General features: G+C 45.2%; 2 protein-coding genes across 2 annotated transcripts; both read left to right on the forward strand.

The window, feature by feature from the left end:
• The first annotated feature begins 1,137 nt into the window (after positions 1-1,137).
• ETV2 (ETS variant transcription factor 2) lies at positions 1,138-3,396 on the forward strand. The gene is made up of 4 exons (XM_054588871.1): positions 1,138-1,207; positions 1,313-1,387; positions 2,852-2,964; positions 3,196-3,396. Exons 1-4 carry the CDS (start codon positions 1,138-1,140, stop codon positions 3,394-3,396), a joined length of 459 nt encoding a protein of 152 aa, XP_054444846.1.
• Positions 3,397-6,578: 3,182 nt separating this feature from the next.
• Positions 6,579-14,726, forward strand: LOC129083194 (cytochrome c oxidase subunit 6B1). Its single transcript, XM_054589036.1, has 4 exons — positions 6,579-6,701; positions 8,309-8,425; positions 9,572-9,672; positions 14,541-14,726. The coding sequence occupies exons 1-4, from the start codon at positions 6,581-6,583 to the stop codon at positions 14,592-14,594; spliced, it is 393 nt and encodes a 130-aa protein (XP_054445011.1). The 5' UTR covers positions 6,579-6,580; the 3' UTR covers positions 14,595-14,726.
• The last annotated feature ends 4,875 nt before the right edge of the window (positions 14,727-19,601 follow it).

Consider the following 19,601-nt stretch of genomic DNA (forward strand, 5'->3'; position numbering starts at 1 on the left):
ATCTCAGTGTTTATTATAGAAACTATACTATAATACCATTATCACATCTAAGAAAAGTAATTCTGTATCTCAGTTTATACTCAAATTTCCCATTTGTCACAAACTATTACAGCATGGAAGGGCACAGACTCTGGAGGTGAAGAAAAGTGGGAGGAAGCCTGCTTCAATTTCCTCTTTCATAAAATGGAAATAAGACTAGTATCTACCTCATAAGAAAATTAAAGGCCCATGGCATTGTTGGTGGCATGCAATGAGCCCTCAACATATGTTGAAGCTACTCTTGTTACTGTTTATTCTGTTGATGCTATTGTTACCATGATTGATGTTCCTCCAGAATGTCCTCAAAGCCCTGGGAATAGGAGAACTCTGGCTGGTCAGGGATCGCAATCAGCCTCTCCCCACTCCCTCCCCCCTCAGTTGCCCTGTGGATTGTGACGTAGGCCAACCGAGGGTCTGGCCGGAAATCCCCCCTTCCTGTTGCAGATAAGTCTGGCGCAGCCCAGCTGCACCCAGACTCTCCACCCCCCATGTTGCAGGATTAAGTCCCCAAGATGCCCACCCAGCCCCCTGCCCCATCACCATCACCCCATAAACACCCCCTTCACCCCTTGTCACCCAGGCTGCTGTTCCCCACGCCACTCCAACAGGAAAGCCCCAGCTACTAGGAGGCAGGAGGCCATCCCTGGGTTGTGGGGGAGTGTAGCTCAGCCCCACCCCACCCCCTGCAACTCGACCCTAGCTTTGACCCACAGCTCTGACGTCTTGGAAAATTCCCTCCTGCCCAGGTCCCCAGGGGAGGGGGTGCATGGTATGAAATGGGGCTGAGACCCTCAGCTGGGGGCAGAGGAACCCGCCAGAGGTGAGCCATGAACTGGGGACTGGAAGTCTGGGGGCCTAGACTTCTGGGTCTGAGGAAAAAGAAGGTTGAGGTCCCTCACTCCTGGTCTGAGAGAAAAGGACCCCAGAGGCCAAGATTCCAGGGTCTTGGGGAAGAAGGGCACAGAGGCCTGGACTTCTGGGTCTGAGGGAAGCAAGGGCTGGGGCCCAGACTGCAGGGTCCCTAAGTGTCACCAGCTCACCCTGTGCCTTCCCCATCCCACCCCCACCCCCAACCCAGAACATTCACAAAGAGCATCCATGGACTTGTGGAAGTGGGATGAAGCATCACCACAGGAAGTACCTCCAGGGAACAGGCTGTCGAGGCTGGGTAGGCTGCTGGGGCTAAAACAATGTGTATATGTTTGGGGGTGGGTACCGAGGCGGGGGAACTCCGATGGCCCTGACCCGCCCTAACCTCCTGATTTGTCTACAGAAAGAGCTGAGTTCGGCTATTTCCGTGAAGTGGCACTCCAAGGGGACACGCTGACAGAGGAGACATGCTGGAAAGGTGTTTATGAGTTGGGACCCCGGGGTGCTGGGGAAGGTTAGGTCTGAGGGAGTAAGGGACTGTGCCTGGACTCCCGAGGTTTAATGGGGAGAGGGCTTCGGGCTTGAACTCCTGAGGATGAAGAGGGGGATGGAGTCCTTGAGTCCTAGATGTGAGTGAGTAGGGGGTGGGGGGTAATAGTGACTCTCCGTCCCAGGCAAATAAAAGACTACCGGGTGAGTGATTGAGGGAAGTCTTTAGTCATTGCTCACACCCTTCCTAAATTCAGCTACATCCTTATCCCTCGCAGGATTTCCACAGCGGGACTGGGGCTCTATGTCACCGCACCCAGAAACTCCATGGGGAGAGGGTGAGTGTGTGCGGAGACAGGGAAGAAAGAGTCTGGGTTCCTCCACTGTGGTTGAAGTTTAGCCTCCCTAATCTTTGAGAGAGAATGGAGATAGAGCCGGGGACACCTGTGTTCTCCAGGTGGCCTCTCCCAGATCCGGGAGCCAGGGGCCTCAGACAGCAGGGATAGAGAGCTTCGACTTCTCGAACTCTCGAGGGGGCCAGGGAAAGAGACATCGGGGCTCCGCTCACTGGGGTTCGTTCCTCCTCGCAGAGCACGCCTCTCAGGCTCTTCAGTGGTCAGGAGACTGGTCACAACTGGAGTGCACCGGCTGGGACGCTTGGAGCCCAGTCTTGCCGGCCCTGAGCCCCGCCCCTCCCGGCCTGGGCCCTGCCCCCTTTGCTGGGTCTTTAGGGTTCACCGGCCAGAACACCACTGCCGCGGGAGGTGCCAACTCTTGGTCGCGCGCAACGGCTGCAGCCAGCTCCAGCAGCTGGGACTGTTCAATTGGCTGCGACGGCGCTACCTATTGTGGTGAGCCAGAGGGCTCGGACTATCCCACTTCCTGGGATTTGGGGTTGCAAACAGATCGCACCACGTCTTCGAATGAGTACCAGAGTTCAGATCTCACTACTTCCTCCGAACCGAGCCAGCAGTCGGACGGCGCAACCTTGGCTCGTTACCCCAAAACTAACCACCGAGGTGAGAGGTCTGCCAGACTTCGCTCGGAATAAGCAAATCGGCAGTCTAGTGAGGAGGGGCCTGCGCGCCTAAGGGGGAGGTACCGGGGAAACTGGCAGCGAGCCGGCTGGACTTAGACACCTAAGCACTGGAGAGTGGAGGTGGCGGTTGCCCTCACTCCTGAGTCCTAAGGGCTGGGAGGGTTAGTAGTCTTCTAGAGAGCAAGGAACGAGGACCTACGCTCCTGGATTAGGTGAGAAGGGAAGACATGAGTCTGGATGACTGGGTCTCCGAGATGGGGCAGCCTGGGACCCCGAGGCCGATCTTTGGGTCCCGTACACTGAAGGATTTGGACTCGCTGGTCCCTGAGGAGGAGGGAGCCCAGACTCCTGGGTCATCGAACGACATGGACGGGGGCCAGAAAACCTGAGTGTTCACCTGCCTCCACCCCGCAGGTCCCATTCAGCTGTGGCAGTTCCTCCTGGAGTTACTGCAAGACGGGGCCCGTAGCAGCTGCATCCGCTGGACGGGCAACAGCCTCGAGTTCCAGCTGTGTGACCCCAAAGAGGTGGGGCAGCTTCCCAGACCCACCAAATTCAGCCCCAGTCTCCTCCGGTTCAGCCTACTCCCGCCATTCATTTCGCCTGGTCCTTGGCCCCTCCCCAGACGCGCCCTCACCTCAACCCTGCTCTGCGCCACCTAACCGGAGTCCAGAATACAACCGAACCCCGCCCACCACCCATCTATTGCCACGCCCTCCCCCTCCCACCTCCTCGACTAAATCAGGCCTTTGCCCTAGGTGGCGCGGCTGTGGGGCGAGCGCAAGAGGAAACCTGGCATGAATTACGAGAAGCTGAGCCGAGGCCTGCGTTACTATTACCGCCGCGATATTGTGCACAAGAGCGGCAGGAGCAAGTACACGTACCGCTTCGGGTGCCGGGTGCCCGGCCTAGCTTATCCTGACCGCGCCGGGGGCGGACAGGGAGCAGCAACCCAATAAAAATATCCGGTCAAACCTCCTTCGCATGATGTCTGCATCCTTCCCAACGACCCTTAGACCTACTGGGGAGCCTGCGTGCATCCCCATGCACCATCACCCCTCCCCCACTGCCTGTGTGATCCGAAGATCAAAACAAACCAAAACAAACGTAGGCCCTTAAGGGACTTACTGTGTGCTCATTGTGATGGGACAGGCAAAAGAATCTAACTCATTTCCCCCGCCTGCCCCGTGCTGGGACTCATAAAGAATGAGACCCAATCATTTACTTGTGACTTTACCTACTGTGTCCCCCTTGAAAAGAGAACTGAGGCTCCAAACAGGGCTTACTGTGTACCCCCACAGTGCTAGGGACTATCAAGGAATTACCCGTAGTGCTTACCCTGCAAAAACCATTTATTCTATTTCCCCACCCAAGGAGGGGGACATAGAACCCAGACCTAGACCCCAAGCAGAGTCTACCACATTCTGGGAACTGCTGAGCTCCTACAAAGCCTGTTCAGTGGTCTTCCTGTTGACAATGCTAGGGATTCAGCAGTGACCAAGACAACTCTGGGCCCTGCCCCCGGGGAAGTTCACAATTCAGTGGGGAGAAAGACCCATCACCAGACAGGGACAGCCTAGAGTGGTCAGTGCTGGGATGAGGAAACTCCATGGGGTTGAGGAGATCCGAAAAGAGGGACCTGACCTAGCCTAGGGAACGGAAGGCCAGGAAAGGCTTCCCAGAGGTAAAAACGGCTGATTTGAGAAGTCAGGCAAAGAATGTTCCAGGCAGAAGAAACAGCAAGAACAAAGACCTGGAGGTAAAAGATCTCACAGCGCTGTTCAATGAACTGAAATGTCAGTGTGGTTGGAGAAGGGACCATGGATCATTGCACAAAGAATCTGTTGGGGTCATGGTGAGGAGCCTGGACTTTGTCCAGAGGTCACAGGGGAGCTATGGAGGGGTTACAGAGGGAAAGGATTTTGGCTTTAGGAAGATATCATTGAAGGGAGTGAATGAAAGCATGCAAACAGGTAGTTCCACCAATAGTAACAATGTTGATGAACACAGAATATTTAAGAAGCCCCTGACCCAATAAGGCCTGGGTATCACACCCAACATAGTATATGGGAAGCTTTGGAGGCCAAGACCAAGAGGAGGGTGAAAGCAACTCTCTTTACAAAACTCCTTCATCCAGTCTCCATCAGGCACTTTATTCACTCCTTCAATGTGCCAGGTGTTGTTTCAGGTGCTGGAGATACAATGGTGAATAAAAAAAAAAATTGCCCCTCTATAATCTTCTATTATATGTAGGGAGACAAAAGAAGGTAAACAGAATAAAAGGAAGGCTATTGTATTTGAGAAGGTAAGTGCTATGGAGAAGTAATATAGGGAAAGGAGACAGAGACTGACAAGGAGGCAACTTAAAATATTTGATCTGAGAAGGGCTCTCTGAGAAGTGCTCCCTGAGAAGGTGACATTTGAGCAAAAAACTGAAGGAGGTGAGGCAGGGAGCCAGCTGTGGGAAGAGCACTTCAGGCCAAAGGAACAAGTGCAAAGGCCCTTAGGGGGAAGCCAGGCTGCATCTTTAAGGAACTTTGAGGAGGGCAGCTCCCAGGCTGGAGCAGTGAGAGTCAGAATACACGTAGATGTTCACTTAAACAAAGAGGTAAACTGAGGCAAGCCACAAAAACTGAGTTTATTTGGAATAACGGAGGAATTGCAATTTGAGACAAACTGTAGCAAGCTACAGGCAAGTCCAAAGAGACAAAAGGGGAGTTCAGCTTTTATTACATTTAAAGAGGAAATTAGGGAGGGCTATTTTGAACACAGTCCATTAGAAGAGAACAAGAGTTTGAGGTTGTGGTAGTTTCTAATTAGCTGCCACTGGCAGCACAGAGTGTTGTTGCTAAGGGCAGAGAGGGACCTTCTTTTTTCTTTCTTTTTTTCTTTTAAGCAAGAGATAAATTCTCCTGTGAAAAATATCCTCCTTTGAACCAGATAAGAAGTAACATTTTTTTCTTTTTTTTTATTGTTGTTCAAGTATAGTTGTCTCGGTTTTCCTGTCACCACTTTCGCCTTAAAGGTAACATTCTTATCACAGACAAGAAGTTGATAAACAGACTTTGTTAAAATAATTCTTATCTTCCTTTTTTGTTGTGCATGCTGCAACGAATAATACAGGGCTCAAGAGCTCTTCCTTCAGGGCTTCCCAACTCAATTTTGAATATGGTTTCCTCCATCAGTTTTTACAAAGATGAGGGTATAAAGGGGGTCCAATTGTGTAGGTTATCTGTAAGGACTTTAGACTAAAAGTCAGACTAGACACCAGGGTAGGTTTCTAGGCTAAGGAAGGGATCTGATCTGACTGAGGTGTTAACAGGGTCCCTCTGGCTGAATGGACTGACCGTGGAGGGAGGCAGGGAAGCCAGGAGGCCAGGGAGTGGGCTGCTGCTGTAGTCCAGGCTGGTGCTGCTGGTGGCTTGAACCAGATGCAGCAGAAGATCCTGAGTATATTTTTAAAGGCAAAGCCAACAGCATTTCTTGATAAGATCAGCTATGGGGTGTGAGAGTAAAATAGAAGAAGAGTTGTCCAGACGAAGAGTCGACCTTTTCGCAGACGGACTGATTTCTGCCAGACCCTTCACAGAAGCAAGTTTAATTCTTAAGCCCTCCTCTCCGTGATGCAGGACTGATTTCTGAGTCCTCAGCCACTCAAATCTTGCCGCGGTTTGTAGGTGGAGTCTGGGCATTCTTAACACGAAAAATGACCCTGGGAAAAAAAGACTGGTGCCTTTTCAATACCGTAACAATTGACCCCATAATAATCATAATGAGGGTAAGGATTGTTTGTTGTCTTTTGTTCAATGATGCATCCCCAGCCCTTAGTACTTGGCATTCAATAAATAATACTTGCACGAATAAGAGTACTTTCGCTTGGGTATCTCCCCAGGCCCACTCTTGAGCAAGTTCCAGGACCCAGACAGAAATCCTTTCTCCAGGTAATGCCAGGGGAAAGAGGACAACTGTAACTAGGAGGTGTACCAAGCCCCAGCTCGGAGCCCTTCCAAATACTATGCAAGCTCTTGACTGGGTCTGGAATAATGATGAACAGCTACTTAGCCCAATAGAAGGTTACAGTTCGCATGAATGGGTGGGGCCTTAATCGCCTTAGAGACCGCCTCCCCTCGGCGCTGGAGCTGAATGGAAGACTCAGCAATAACCCGCCCGGCTTCCGGTCCGTCTAAATTCCGCTTCCGGCTAGGCGGATGTGTCTTTGCTGAGGGTCACATTGAGCTGCGAGCGGCTTCAGGGGCGTCTTTAGGTGAGTGTCGAGGGTCGGGAACCCGGGACCCCATCCTGGGTGACTGAAGAACCGGACCGTAGCTTCCCCGAGAACGAGAGGTTTCCGGCCGGCGGCTTTCGGCCTTCCGGGGCCCTGTTGTGTTTAGTAGTCATAGATAACGATTCTTCCTTAAGGCCGGGCAAAATTCCAAATGATTTATGTTAAGTCATTTAGTCCTCCCACCAACCTGTGTCCCTTTTGACACTGAGGCAACTGAAGCTCAGAGATATAAAACCACTTAGCTAGCGACCAGGCTAAGTAGTTTGGACTCAGTAGTTTGGCCTGCGATGCCCTTAATTGTCGGGCCGCAGGCGTAACTCCTGCAGCTTGCCCGGCCGCAGCCTAGCTCTCTGGTGTTTGGCCCCTTCTCTCTCCCTCCGACGTTGGAGGGGCCGCAGAGTCATTCTGATCCACCCTCACTCCAGATAGCGGGTCAAAATCTCGTCTCAAATTACTGTTCGACCGTGCCCGCGTCCCCGCGGCTGGTGTTCTACAACCCGCTTCCGATATCTGTACCCCCTCCCCCCACGCTACGCTGGGGTCCCAGATCCCCACCACTGCCTTGGATGGCTTCCATTTAACACTGGCTTGCGCATCTCTATATAACTCTACGACTCTTTGAATTCTCTGGAATAGAAGGACTTTCACATTCCCTGGTGAAAAATGTGTCGTCTCATAAGAGACATTATAGCAAAGGGTTTTGTTTCTTTTTTAACCCTGAGTCCACAGACTCTATAGAATTCAAGGGGTTCTAGTACTCGGATTGGGGGGGGGGTTACATCTATATTTTTAATAACCTCAAATTGAAATGTAGCATTTGCTTCAATTAGGTATGGAGGTAACAGCTTAAGGAGTATTAGCATCTGTGACTATGTCAGCATCAAAATCATATGTCTTCTTATATCACATTATGGTTGCGGATAGTACAAAATATCTTCACTTATGATTACTTCAAAACCATGGTAGTTAATGAATCCTCAGCTTCATGTAAGTGGGATTTGTTGTTTTATTTATTTATTTTTTTGAGCTTGTGCAATTTTTTAAAGCACTTAAACATATTTTGAGAAAGAGATCATTAGAACCCTGAAGAGTTCATGATACCAAATTCATTAAGAAATTCTGCATTGTGCCTTTTGTCAGTGACTGAGTGCAGATCCACCATTTGTATGCTTTGTGACCTTGAGAAATAATTTAGACATCAGTCGTCCCTTGTTTGTAAAACAGTGATAGTAATAGTTCTTACCTTTTATTAGATTAGCTATAGAAGTAAATCTGTAAGAGTATAGGATAGCACCTGGCTTGTGGTCAGCACTCAGTGAGTCTCATCTATTGTTATTTTGTGACAGATAAGGCTTGATTTTACCAAGGACTTGATCCTCTCTCCAAACCTTGTTGTCATTTCCATGTTTAGATGTATGGATTTGCCCTGCCTTTCACCTCTCTGTGTATGTTGAAAGGGAGGGGGCAGTAGCTTATTCACACCCAGACTTTGTCTTTGTTTGGTCCCCTGAGGACCCAAGTGGGCTGACATGCCCAGGTTCAGGTCCTGTAGAATCCATGCTAACACCCACTCTCTTTGCCTCCAGAAATCAGCAACATGGCAGAAGACATCAAGACCAAAATCAAGAACTACAAGACTGCCCCTTTTGATAGCCGCTTCCCCAACCAGAACCAGACCAGGAACTGCTGGCAGAACTACCTGGGTAAACAGGGCATGGTAGTTGGGGGAATGCTGATCTTCCCCTGTTCCCACACCTGAAGTTGCTCACCTCTTGGCCTCCTCAGGGACCGACGTATTCCAGGCCTTTTTTGTTTTTGGACATTCTACCTCGCAGGGCCTAGGCTCCTTATCAGCAGCTGTGTTCAGGATTTGGGCCAGTGTCACAAACTCTGGTTCCTACAATGATTTCTTTTTTTAAAGATTTGTGTGTGGGGGCGGGGGGGAGAGAGAACATGCATACAGGAAGTACAGAAAACATAGCATACAGCTAAATGAATAACTCTGAAGTGAACACCTGAGTAACTATAACCTGGATAAAAAAGTAGATATTGCCTGAACTCTGAACTCCCCTGCCTACTGCACACCCTGTATTGACCACAACACCCTACTCTTCCCCAGCAGAGATGTAACCCCACTGACTGAAGGCAGTCACATTTTGGTTTATTCACCATGTTTAGTTTGCCTCTGTGTGAACTTTATAAATTCTGTATGTGTTTTCTTGTGTTTGGATTCTTTAATTCAACAGTTTTGAAGATTCATCTGTGCTGTGACATATAAGTGTGGTTATTTTTATTGCTGTAAAGTTTTCCGTGGTTTATTCATGGACATTTGTGTGGTTTCCAATTTGGGGCTTTTATGAATGATGGTGCTATATACACTCTTATAGTTGCAATTTTAAATCCATGTGAGTGCTTTTTTTCTCTCTAGGAAATATGCCCTGAAGTAGAATACCTGGATTAATTTTTAAAAAATTATTTGCTTGCTCTTAAAAGCCAGATTTCCCCCCTTCTGTCTTCCTCTCTTGGACTCCAGCATCTTAGGATCAATACTCTCTTCTCCTTCCCTTGCCCTGGTTTGGGTTTCCATAATCCCTACACATGCCTGTCATTTTACCCCACCAGTCCTGACCCCACAGTTTTCAAGTTGAACAGCAGTTCTCTAGGGATTGCAAAGTCAACTTACTGATTTATAGCTACCCTTTTTAGTATACTTGTATACTAAAGGTATACAATCTTTGTAAAGTGTATGTGTGCGTGTAACTGGTTGTGAGGTAAAAAGTATTTCTGTGAGTTTTGTTCAAAAACGTGTCCTAGCCCTTTGGGCTGACCCTGAATCCCTTTTTTCACAGATTTTCACCGCTGTGAGAAGGCAATGACTGCGAAAGGGGGTGATGTTTCCGTGTGCGAATGGTACCGGCGTGTGTACAAGTCCCTTTGCCCCGTATCCTGGGTAAGTGACTCCTACGGGGGCCCTTGGAGTGCTGGCGTGGGGTCTTAGGAGAGAGGAGTTTGGTAACTTGGTGGAAGTTTGGATGCAAGAGGCAGAGGGAAGACAGCATCACACTTTTCATGGGACTTGGCCTTTTCTTCCTAGAACTGCCTTTCTTTCCTTCTTTCACCAGTATTCTCAGCAAGTCAGGACTCTCCGCCAAGGTGACCAGGGCTGTCTCCTTGATAAATTCATCCCACTCAGCACTCTACAGATAGACGAGTATACTCAGTGCTGAGTCCCTGTCCCTGTGGAGCTCATTGTCTTGTGCACTCCTGTCCTTTTTCATTATGAACATTATTTTTTTTGAAGATTTCATTTATTTTTAGAGAGAGGGGAAGGGAGGGAGAAAGAAAGGGAGAGAAACATCAGTATGAGAGAGAAACAACCGGTTGCCTCACACATGTGCCACACCTGGGGACCAAACCCATAACCTAGGCAAGTGTCCTGACCAGGAATCAAACCGGCTGCTTTTCTCCTTGCAGGATGATGCCCAGCCACTTGAGCCATACCAGTCAGGGCCTCATTAGAATATTTTGAAATTTACATAAAAATAGAATAATTCAGTGACCACGAAATAGACCCATTACCCAAATTGAATAATATCAAGATTTTTCCATGTTTCCTTCATCTTTCTCTTTTCTCTTTCTTCTTTCCTTTGCTGAAGTATTTTGAAGCAAATCCCAGACATATCATTTCACCCCTGCCTACTTCAGTGTGCATCTCTAAAAAATATGAACATGATAAGGCAGTGCTTTTAGCCCTGATCTTACCAGACCTTTTGTCACCATTTAATACTCTTTGCCATACCCTCTTTTAAAATAAATGATTTATGTTTAACATGAGTTTCTCTCCTGATACGCCAAGGTTGCAGTTTCTATCTCTGGTCAGGGCAAATACAAGAAGCAACCAATAAATTTATAAATAAGTGTAACAACAAAACAGTGTTTCTCCCTCCCTCCCTCTCCATTTCTTTCTCTAAAATCAATAAGTTAAAATTTTAAATAAAATAAAATAAAAACAGCCCTGACTGGTGAGGTTCAGTGGGTTGGGCGTTGTCCCACAAACCAGAAGGTACCGGTCAGGGCACTTGCTTGAAGCAACGGATTGATATTTCTCTTGCACATCTCCCTCTCTTTCTCCCTCACTTCCTTTGTCTCTAAAAATAGATAAATAAAATCTTTAAAAAATAAAAATAAAAACATTATATTTCTTCAAATCAAAGTCCCTATGAAGTGCAAGAAATATTGAGAGGTGCTCAAATCTTTTTTAAAATGCTGGAAATGAATGTAACAAGCGTACTAATTTCTGAGATGTCAAAATGAAATACCATTTGTCTTAGAATCAAAATATGATACTATTGCAAAAGTAATGCTCATTAAAAAAAAAGAAAGGCAGGAGATGTGAACAGAACAGTAAAATAAAAAGTAGTAGCCCAGTCCTCCTCCCATGAGGTATAACTGCTGTTAACCGATTCCCTTTTCTCTATATAAATTTATCTTACATAAGCCTGTGGCACTTTATGTATATGAACAGTTCATGCTATATATTTTGTTCAATGACTTGTTTTGGCTTAGTAGTGTATCTTAGAACCTCTTTTTATGGCAATGCAGAGTTATTTTAATAACTTAACAGGTGCTTTCATTTAATTGATCCCCTTTTGATGGAGATTATGTTTTAATTTTTCACTATTTTAAGCATCCTTGATGTACATGTTTGGGGCTTATTTCTGAAGAACAAGTTGTCTTAATGGCATTCTTCTTCACCCCACTTTGTTTTCCTTTCCCTCCGTGGCCACACTGTCTCATGTTCCTTAAGTACCCTGTGCCCTCCTAGGATTTCTTACCAACCCTGGGTAATCTTGGGTAACATGATGGGTTTTGTTATTTGTTGTTGTTTGTGTTTAATCCTCACCTAAGGATCTATTTATTGATTTTAGAGAGGAAGGGAGAGAACCAGAGAGAGATAGACAGACATAAATCAGTTGTCTCCCGTATGCCCCACCTCCAGGAATTGAACCTGCAGCCTAGGTATGTTCCCTGACCGGGGATCAAACCCACAACCTTTTGGTGCATGGGACAAAACTCCAACCAACTGAGTCACCCAGCCAGGGCTGGTAACATGATGTTTTGATCTTCTAACATCCCACTTCCAACCTCAGGGCTTGCATTGGGTACATGCTGGACAGGGTACTAGGATCATGCTTTTGGTCTTGATGCTGCCCTACACCCCACTCTTTAGGACCTGGGCCTACCCTTACCTGAGAATCATCAGATTGTGTGGTTCTTCCATTCAGGTGCCCACTGTGTCTGGCCTATTAGGGTTTGATATAAATGTATTCTGCACATGCCCCTTTATACCCAGCAGCCCTGGCTTCTTTATTTCAAAAATGTGATGAAGTACAAATAGTAATGTTTAGTTGTTGCTGTTGTATTTGTTTTTCATAAACAATGTAATCAATTCAGTCTCTAATCTCAGTATGTATATTTTTGGAGAGGTAGGGGCAGGAGTCCAACACTTCCTATACGAGCATTTAAGACTTTTTCCCCAACCATCTTTTATTTTCTGGTTTAAAAAAAAAAAACAAACATTTAGGAGCATTTGAGATCTTGCTTCCTGGCATGTTAGGCTCAAATAAACTCTTATAAAATTTTTAAAAATAAACAAATATATAAATCTTTAGTTTCTCCATAAAAAGTAGCATTGGCTTTTTGTAGAATCTTTAAATGAGAGATTTATATTTTATGTAGGAAGTAAGCCTCCTTGTCACCCCTTCTGAGTCCTAAAATTAACTTTCCTTAGAAATTTGGGGTAAATCTTCCCCTTACTTTTCTGTGTGCCAATGTATGTGTATGTGTAGGTGTGTTTTTTATGTACTTTATGAGTCATACTCTAGATACTGTTTTGAATTTTGCCTTTTTTTTTTAAACTTCAGTGCACAATGCTCAATTATTGGGTAGCCATCAGGTTTCATAGTTAAAAAATATTCCCTTCCTCTTTGGCTAGACTCATCCTTTTTTTACTAAACGATTCTAGATATACAAGATATAGTTTCCCCTCCATTTGAATGGTTTCTTTAGTTTTCTATCCATGAAGAGAAATTATTGGACAAATATGATGTCCAATAACATGGACAAAGTGTTATTTGCCAAAGGACCAGACCAGACTCACCCTTTAAACTTTAAAAGGGAGTGGGGACATAAACTCAGAACCTAAGAAATTCACACTTAGAGAACTGTGGATTGTAGACAGTTCAAGTCCAGTATGAGGGAATATAGGTGAATTCTAAACATGAAAAGATGTTCATCCCCACTCAGGGAAATGCAGCCTAAAACAACAGAGATGTTTTTATTTTGTTTTGTTTTGTTTTTTACCTTTCAGACTGCTGCAAGAACGATAAATGTTGATAGTATTAAATATTGGTGGTTCTATAAATTGTTCCAGTCACTTTTGAGGTCAGTTTGTCAGGCTATTTCAAAATAAAAAAAAAATCATACTCTAGATGGGACATACTTTTCAAAAAATCATAGACACCTACAAAAATGTATGCAAAGGTGTCCATTGCAGTTTTTTGTAATGGGGAAGATTCAGAAACAACCCAGGTTAGAAAAATGTTACATTTATATTGATCTACATGACAGAATACAAAAAGATTTCTGAGAGTTGTGGGAAAACTACAGGACAAGCTACAGGACAGTCTATATATTATGACCCAACTTGTATGTGTATGTGTATTTTGAAGTACAGAATATTTGCAATGCATATGTCTATGTAAATAAAATAGGCACATATGCCATGGTTGGTGTGGCTCAGTGGTTTGAGCACTCGCCTGCTAACCACAGGCAGGGTAGCCAGTTCAGTTGCCAGTCAGGACACATGTGTGGGTTGCAGGCCAGGTCCTCAGTAAGGGGTGCTCGAGAGGCAACCACACATTCATGTTTCTCTCCCTCTCTTTCTCCCTTTCCCTCTCTAAAAATAACTAAATAAAATCTTTTTAAAAAATATAAGCACATACATGGCACTTACCATATGGGCCAATGACATTGTAAGCACTTTATAGCACATAAGAGCAAACATGCCAAAAAGACAGGATGAGGTAGGTAATATTATCAGTATCCTCATTTTGCAGAATTGGAAACTGAGGCCCAAGGTCATACAGCTAGAAAATGATAGAATGAGTATTTATATTTGGTCTCCTTTATCCATGCTTTTATCCACTTCCTCTGCTATATAATAGCATATAAATGCGTGTTTGCATATGTCTGTGTATAAAAATGAATATGCTTCTAATTGCCTGTAGAGGGGTTTGCAAGGAGCAGAGTGTTACGTCTGGGGAATGTTAGCAATGTGACACCGATCCATCATTTTTTATGTGTATGCGTACATCTGTGACCAACAGTAGTATCCCACTCTACAGTCCATTTGCCACCTTTTTTCACAGCTGCCTAGTATTCCTTCTTTCCTCTGTTCTGACACACATCATTGAGTATTGGCTCTGGGGTTCCTGAAGCAGGGCATAGCCACTCTCTTGAAGCTCTGTACCTCACATATCTCCTCATAGACAGCCCTGTAGTGAGCCTGGGATTTTTCTGCATGTTACTTCTCTCTATTCCCCCTCAGGGAACCAGCTTGTGTCAGCTCATTTAGGACAGTGATTCTTGTCTTCCTGGATCACTGTTGGTTCCCCAGCTCCTGGCACAGTGTAGGTACTGGGGTTACTTGTTGACTGACTAAAGAAATGAATAGGTGGGCAAAGTGAGGAAGACAAAGGTCCACCCATCTGGTTTCCTCACAGAGAAAGGGAGTTAACACTGGCTGTCTTTCCACAGGTGTCGGCCTGGGATGACCGCCGGGCAGAAGGCACATTTCCTGGGAAGATCTGAAGTGGCTCCACCGCACCTGTCCTCTGTCTTCCATCCTTTTTCCAGGGAGGTGAAGGGGGACCTGGGCACATCCCACCCTAGGATCCTGAATCATGGTTTAACTAATAATAAATACTTGTTGGAAAAGTGTAAGACTGTGTATGTGTAAAGAGCTGGATGATTGGTTAAGACACTGGATTGAGAATAATACCTAGACCAGGACAAGGGGCTTCTAAGTGAGTATTTTGTTTTGTTTTGTTTTTAATTTTTATTTTATCAAAATTTGACCACCTCTCTTGTGCTAGACAATAGAGTGAATGGTTATATGAAATAGCCTCAAGCCCCAGTATGTGCTAAAATTTATCTGTATGATCCCTTAATTATCTGTATAATTTTTAAAACTTTTCTTAGTATAATAAAAACACATAAGTACCTCACCTAGCTTCAACAATTATCAACAAATGACTAGTTTCATCTTTAATTATTCTCCTCCCCCCTCTAGGTAATTTTATCAAGGTAATTTTAAAGTAAACCTTAGAGATCATAGTTTATCTAGAAATAGGTAAGTGTATATATCTACTAGAGATACATGTATTTGAGGGTTTTTTTTTTAAAGATTTTATTTATTTTCAAGAAAGGGGAAGGGAGAGGGAGGAAAACATCAGTCAGTTGCCTCTTGCATGCCCCCAACTGGGAACCTGGCCTGCAACCCAGGCATGTGCCCTGATGGGGAATTGAACCAGTGACCTTTCAATTCACAGGCCCAGCATTCAGTCCACTGAGCCACACCAGTCAGAGCAGAGATAAGTTTTTTATAAAACATAATCACACTACTGTTACTACACCTAAGGAATTAACAATACTGCACTGGCTGGTATTGTTAGATTGAGCACTGACCTGTGAACCAAAGGGTCACCGATTCAATTCCCAGTCTCAGGCACATGTCTGGCTTGCAGGCCAGGTCCCCAGTAGGGGGCACACAAGAGGCACCCACACATTGATGTTTCCCTCCCTCGCTTCCCTTCTCTAAAAATAAATAAAATCTTTAAAAGAAAACTGATAAAAAAATTAACAATACTTAATATCATCTGATAAGCAGTCTTCTGCACAATATGTAATTCTCTGTGTGTTCTGGGCCTCCTCTTTCATGTAGAGCATGGTGATGACTGGATGTCATTTAAGTAGGCTGAATTAAGAAATGTGCTCTGGCTGGTGTGGCTCAGTGGATTGAGTGCCCACTTGGGAACCAAAAGGTTGCTGGTTTGATTCTCAATCAGGGCATATCCCTTGGTTGCAGGCCAGGTCCCCAGTTAGGGACATGCTAGAGGCAACCAATCCATGTATCTCTCACACATTGATGTCTCTCCCTCTCTTCCCCCCTCTCTAAAAAAGTAAATAAATAAAATCTTTGAATGAATGAATGAATGAATGAATGAAAGGTTCTTGCCCTGGCCGGCTACCTCAGTTGGTTAGAGTGCCGTCCTGATAATGTCAAGGTTGTGGGTTCGATCCCTGGTGAAGGCACATACAAGAATTAACTAATGAATACACAAATAAGTGGAACAACAAATTGGTTTTTCTCTCTCTGCCTCTCCCTCCCTCTCCCCCCGCCCCCTCTCTCTCTCTCTCACCAATCATCCTCAAAACTGGTTGACGGGGAACTGCTGAGACAGTGTTGCCAGCTAGAGCACCATGCATGGCCAAATTGGTGTTTCTTCAAGACCACTCAGATGGTTATGTGACAGACTTGTCTGAAGGATAAGGATATTCAAATGTGCAGAGAGATGATTTTTGGTTGAGGAAAATGGCCCTAGGGAAGGATCTGTAATGGCTGCCTATGAGGAGGAGGGGCTGAAAACAGGACCATTGTGCGTGCATAGGAACTTTGAGGGGCTGTAGAGCTTATGGCACACATTGGGAAGAATGAAGGATTTAAAAGGAACATGGTGAAAATTTGAAATGAAATAGGACATGCAGTTAAAAGTGAAGATGTGGGACTTCGCTGACCCCAGGCACCTAATTTTGCCCAGGGGCTGCTGCTATTAGCAGTCTAGAAGTGCTTTAATACATATTTTATGTAGGCGTTTCTATTTATTATTAATCATTATTTATTATTACTGTTAACAAGGAGCTTATAATCTAATAAGCATACTCTAGAAGAGCAGCTTCCCAGCTTCTTTGGTGGCAGCTCACAGAAATGTGCATTCCTAATACACACATACATATACTGAAACAAACTTTCCATGAAACAATGCTTACCCTTTTTTCCTGAACGTGTTCTGATATTTTTCAGTTTCACTCCCCATGAAGTTGATTTTGTGACACACCATTTGAGGGAGCTCTGGAGAACATTGCTCTGTAGTAGCTTGATTTCTCTAGAGAGGCGGGAGGCGGGAAGCTGCATATGCAATTCTTGGCTTCAGCCCCAGATGTCACTCTCACCTTCCCTTTCACAGAGCTGCTGCTTAACCACAGACTTCAACAAAGCAGGATTGTCCCCGAAGTCCGTATTGGCAGGAGTCTATATGAAGCTTGTTTGCTCACTTGGACCTTTCTCCTCCCATTCCTTGGCTTTCTGGAGGACAGTACCTTTGCCTGTGACCATAATGGAAAGAGGTCTTTTCTTGAGTGCTGTTGCAGAGTTGACAGAGTTGGAGCAGGGATGGGGGCAGCAGCTTTCTTTGGGTCAGGGCTCATGATCTCCACATGGGTGGTGTCCATGGTGGTGCCCAGTGGCACAGGCCTGGCCTTGGCCTTCTCCAGGTTGTCCTTAACCTCCATGAAGTGGAGCTCAAGATTCACATACCTGCTCTCCATCCTACCCTCCTCAGTTTCCTTCAGCTTCTGCTCCAGGCTAGCCAGGACTCCCTTATCTGTATATTTTAATAGGGTCTGTTTTAGCTCCCGTTTGTCTTTTTGGAGCTGAGTCATGTACCCCCAAATTTCTTCCTTCTTGAGTGTCCTTTTCCTCTGAGTCCCACTTCACCTTGGCTTCTGTCCTGTTCTTGCCAAGTTTGATCTCTGCAGAGGTTGCCCTAAATCTATCTATGGGTGCACTGGACTTGGCTAGGGTGACCCCCACAAGGTAGCTCAGGGTCAGGGAAGCTCAGTGCGAAGGCTAATTTCTGCTCTTCAGTCTGGATTTTGACGGTTGTGATTCTCTGGGGAGACTCCTTAGGCTCTGGACTCTGCTGCTGCATCTAAGCTGTGTCTGCAGACTTCAGGGGTTCATCTGGTAAATACATATTGTATATATTGTATATGTATTTGGTTTGATGAAGATTTGGTATAGTCTCCTACTTCTCTGATCTACCATTTGCTCGTGCAGTTCCTACTGCCCTGGACTCTTCAGGGTGACAGGAACTGTCAACAAATGAGAAGGTGAACACATCAGCCTGGCTCCAGCCTCAAGGCCTGTGCACTTGCTGTTTGCTCTGTCAGGAATGCTTTTCCACACAGCTCACTTGCTCCTGCATTCAGGTCTTCCACAGACATAACTTACCCATTCACTCCTTCTGTTTCCTAAGCACTTAACCTTTAATATTCCCTGTATTTTACTTTTTCATCCTTGAAATTGTACCACTACCACTAGAATGCAATTGCCATTGGGGTAGTAATTTTTATTTTTAATTTATTTTTATTGATTTTTAAAAGATTTTATTTTTCAGAGAGAAGGGAGGGAGAAAGAGAGGGAGAGAAACATCAATCCATTGCCTCTCGTATCCCCCAACTGGGGACCTGGGTCATAACCCAGGCATGTGCCCTGACTTGAAATCAAACCTATGACACCAGCCAGGACAGGGGGGATAGTAAGTTTTTAAAAATATGTGTATTACTCTGCCTCTCAACATTTTATGATGAAAATTTTCAAGGATATATAAAAAGTAGACAATGCTTGCCTTTATTCCCGCCACCTGTGTTTAACAGTTTTAACATTGTGTCATATTTACTTTGTTTATGTGTACACATGTTTTTACTGAACCATTTAAAAGTGGTTTCCAAACATCTTGACACTACTTCTAAATATTTAAGCGTGTATCTCTGAAAAACACATAGTCCTTCATACTATTATCTCTCCTGAGAAAAACTAATTCCCTAATGTCTTGTATTCAAATTTCCCAAATTGTACCCCAAGTCTTTCTTATTTTTGCTTATTTTTGTACTAGGATTCACTCAAGGTTCACATTCAGTTTTTAGTTATCTAGTCCTCCTAAAATTCTAGAATAGCCAACACCCCCCCACCCTGCCCACCCTCGGTAAGTTGGAATTTTTAAAGAGGCCAGGCCAGCTGTCTTGTAGAATGTCTCCCATTCTGGATTTGCCTTGTTTCCTCAATGTGTCATTTAGTTTCTACTGTCTTCTGTAGTTCTTAAAAACAAAAATTAGCTCCTTAGAAGAACCCGCTTGATTAGAAGCAGGTTAAGTATTTTTGGCAGGAATCCTTCCTGTGTATATCTTACTGCTTCCCATCAGGAGGAACCTGATGCTGAGTTGCCCTATTAGTGGTGGTTGAGTCTAATCCCTGGGAAAGGTAATGGCTACTAACTGTCTCCTCTGGAAAGATCTGTTTTACCTTTTTGCCATGGGCAAATGACCAGTGAGATGATACTATGGGGAGCAGTTCCACCACGGCACCCTGATAGCCTTACCCATCTCCACATAAACCTCATAGGCAAGACTTAAATATGGCCTGACCTGAACCTTACCAGAATTCCTGGTGATTCCTCCTGAAACAAAGGGATATAAGCAGTCTTGTAAAGAGCTACAATGAGGCAGTTTCTCATCCATTTGCCTCTCTTGCAGGACACTGCCAAGGAACATTTATCATCCATCTCTTGTTTCAACTGAGCATAGGACTCTACCTCCCTCCTCCTCAGGGTATAGCTGCAGGCTGCAAAACTGCTCTAAAGCTACCATGCTAATTACCTTACCTGACTTACCTCAGGCCTTCCAACAACTCAATGAGCCATATGTTTTTAGGACCCCTATTTTACAAATAAGGAAACTGACACTTTTGTTCCCCAGTGG

Source organism: Pteronotus mesoamericanus, unplaced genomic scaffold (assembly GCF_021234165.1).
Source record: "Pteronotus mesoamericanus isolate MK-2021 breed Mesoamerican mustached bat unplaced genomic scaffold, CSHL_Meso_final scaffold_165, whole genome shotgun sequence".
Lineage (NCBI taxonomy): Eukaryota > Metazoa > Chordata > Mammalia > Chiroptera > Mormoopidae > Pteronotus > Pteronotus mesoamericanus.

What these genes read in the sequence shown, in the direction of transcription:
- ETV2 (XM_054588871.1), top strand. Translation starts at nt 1,138, where the DNA reads ATGGACTTGTGGAAGTGGGATGAAGCATCACCACAGGAAGTACCTCCA. An exon ending in GAACAGGCTGTCGAGGCTGG is followed by an intron (nt 1,208 to 1,312) that starts GTAGGCTGCTGG and finishes ATTTGTCTACAG; the next exon opens with AAAGAGCTGAGTTCGGCTAT. An exon ending in AGCTGTGTGACCCCAAAGAG is followed by an intron (nt 2,965 to 3,195) that starts GTGGGGCAGCTT and finishes CCTTTGCCCTAG; the next exon opens with GTGGCGCGGCTGTGGGGCGA.
- LOC129083194 (XM_054589036.1), top strand. Translation starts at nt 6,581, where the DNA reads ATGGAAGACTCAGCAATAACCCGCCCGGCTTCCGGTCCGTCTAAATTC. An exon ending in GGCTTCAGGGGCGTCTTTAG is followed by an intron (nt 6,702 to 8,308) that starts GTGAGTGTCGAG and finishes CTTTGCCTCCAG; the next exon opens with AAATCAGCAACATGGCAGAA. An exon ending in CTGCTGGCAGAACTACCTGG is followed by an intron (nt 8,426 to 9,571) that starts GTAAACAGGGCA and finishes CTTTTTTCACAG; the next exon opens with ATTTTCACCGCTGTGAGAAG.